We start from the raw sequence: 2541 nt of genomic DNA on the forward strand, positions 1-2541 counted from the left end.
TTCCTGCCTTTCGTGATCAGACGTGTTCTTCGATTGATACAGGCCCCGGATCGATTGAGGTAAGCGTTCTAACGTTTCTACGATTCATTAGAAACATTGTTCTAGGGTTTATTAAATTTTTGTTTTATATCCGCTGCGCAAACCCTAGAATCGATCTCTTAGGAATAGGATTCGCTCTAGAGATCCCAGGAAACCCAACAGTCTCCATGACCGAGATCAATGTGTGTCGGCGAGACAAAGCATCGGCCACGACATTCTTCTTTCCTTTCTTGTACTTGATAATGTACGGGAATGTCTCAATAAACTCTAACCACTTAGCGTGCCGACGCTTAAGAGTGGTTTGACCCTTGAGGCCGACGCTTAAGAGTGGTTTGGCCCTTGAGATGCTTTAGCGTCTCATGATCCGAATGCACTACGAATTCCTTGGCCAACAAGTAATGTTGCCAAGTCTCTAGAGCTCGTACAAGTGCATACAGCTCCTTGTCATAGGTCGGGTAATTGAGCGCGGCCCCGCTTAGCTTTTCACTAAAGAAAGCTACGGGTTTCTTTTCTTGCATAAGGACGGCTCCTATGCCAATCCCGGATGCGTCGCACTCGACCTGAAATGTCTTGTCAATGTTCGGGAGAACCAAGATGGGAGCATGTGTAAGGCTGTCCTTGAGCGCAGCAAAGGCGCGCTCTTGTGTATCTCCCCACTCGAAGGGTACGTCCTTCTTGATGACCGCAGTAAGGGGAGCGGCTATGCTACTAAAGTCCCGCACGAAGCGACGGTAAAAGCTAGCTAAGCCGTGGAAACTACGCACGTGTCCAACAGTGGTAGGGGTCGACCATTCCGTTATGGCTTTGATCTTTTCCTCATCGACCCTAAGCCCAATAGAACTAACCACGAATCCTAGGAAGACGATCTCGTTAGTGTAGAACGAGCATTTCTTCAAATTGGCGTAAAGGCTTTCTTTCCGCAAAGTGGTTAGGACTCGTTCCAAGTGAGTCACGTGGTCTTCCTCGGTTCGACTGTACACGAGGATGTCGTCAAAATATACGACCACGAACTTCCCTATGAAGGGTCTCAAAATGTGGTTCATGAGCCTCATGAAGGTACTCGGGGCGTTAGTGAGCCCGAAAGGCATTACAAGCCACTCATAGAGCCCTTGTTTTGTTTTGAAGGCGGTTTTCCATTCATCGCCTTCTTTCACTCGAACTTGATGATAGCCGGTTTTTAAGTCGATCTTTGAAAAGATCGTGGCTGCACTAAACTCATCGAGCATATCATCAAGGCGGGGAATTGGATGGCGATATTTGACCGTGATGTTGTTTATCGCACGACAATCGACGCACACCCGCCAAGTCCCGTCTTTCTTCGGTACTAGAAGTACCGGAACAACGCATGGACTCAAACTCTCCCTAATGTACCCCTTATCCATCAGCTCTCGAACCTGCTTCTCGAGCTCTTTTGTTTCCTCGGGGTTCATACGGTAGGCTGGTTCAAAACGTTGCTGAGCAATCTGGTACAGAGATCGCAGATGGAAGTTGAAGGGTTCGAATGAAACCGATTAACAACGAAAGTGATAGAGAAGGAACGATCTCACCCGGGGTTTTGAGCGTCCGTTGGAGCGAACAGCTCTGATACCAAAATGATGTACGCCTTAGGGCCGAGGTTAGATGCTTGGCGGAAGAGAGGGTAAGTGCCGAATGATCACTCGCCTAGGAAGGCACTCGAACTCACTCGAACTCGGTTAATGGAGTGGATGAAAGGGGGGGGGCTGTAAGGTTCAATCACTCACCCGCAAGGGGCACTCGAACTTGATCCGAACAGTGGCGGAAAAGGGCTAAGGGCGAAGGATAGAAGGCCTAGGACGAACCTCAAGGCCGGCCTCGGACGAACCAAGGCAGAACGTCGGACAAACCGGCGTTGCTCGGACCAACCGAGATAATCCGGACAAACCGGGGCTTGGACAGACCAAGGAAGCTCGACACACAAACTGGGGCTTGGACAGACCAAGGAAGCTCGACACACAAAGTGGAGGAGAAGAAAATAAGATTTCTTTGATTCAAAAACAAGTTCAAAAGTGGTTTACAAAGAGTACTTAGCATCTTTAAATAAAAATACAATAACAAGAGCATTGAAAGCAAGTCTTCATGCAACAATCTAGCATTTAATGTGGTAGGTGGCTGTTTCTAGCTGTTGGGGGAGGTTGCTTGCTGCATAAGAAGCTTCCTTTTGAGGCTAGCTTGACCTAGAAGGTGCCTCCATTGAAAGCAAGTCTTCATGCAACAATCTAGCATTTAATGTGGTAGGTGGCTGTTTCTAGCTGTTGGGGGAGGTTGCTTGCTGCATAAGAAGCTTCCTTTTGAGGCTAGCTTGACCTAGAAGGTGCCTCAACTTCGCACACGAGCATATAGCGGGTCGTGGCGGATTGGACCGAGGACGAGCACACACGTTCGAGCGTGAGTTCGGATACGACACGGGATACGAAGGCATTAAGTTGTTGTCGAAGTGCAGGTTCGAGCGTGTCTTGGATCGAGTGATCGGAGGATCCATGC

The 2541-nt window shown here is 48.8% G+C and overlaps 1 protein-coding gene across 1 annotated transcript in view; it reads right to left on the reverse strand.

The window, feature by feature from the left end:
- Nucleotides 1-329: 329 nt before the first annotated feature.
- Nucleotides 330-2541, reverse strand: part of LOC104804721 — a 6222-nt gene continuing 4010 nt past the window's right edge. Inside the window, exon 4 of the mRNA XM_010529064.1 lies at nucleotides 330-1502. Within this exon, the coding sequence (XP_010527366.1) occupies nucleotides 330-1502 (1173 nt within the window). The remainder of the gene's footprint in view (nucleotides 1503-2541) is intronic.

Source organism: Tarenaya hassleriana, unplaced genomic scaffold (genome assembly GCF_000463585.1).
Source record: "Tarenaya hassleriana unplaced genomic scaffold, ASM46358v1 Cleome943, whole genome shotgun sequence".
Lineage (NCBI taxonomy): Eukaryota > Viridiplantae > Streptophyta > Magnoliopsida > Brassicales > Cleomaceae > Tarenaya > Tarenaya hassleriana.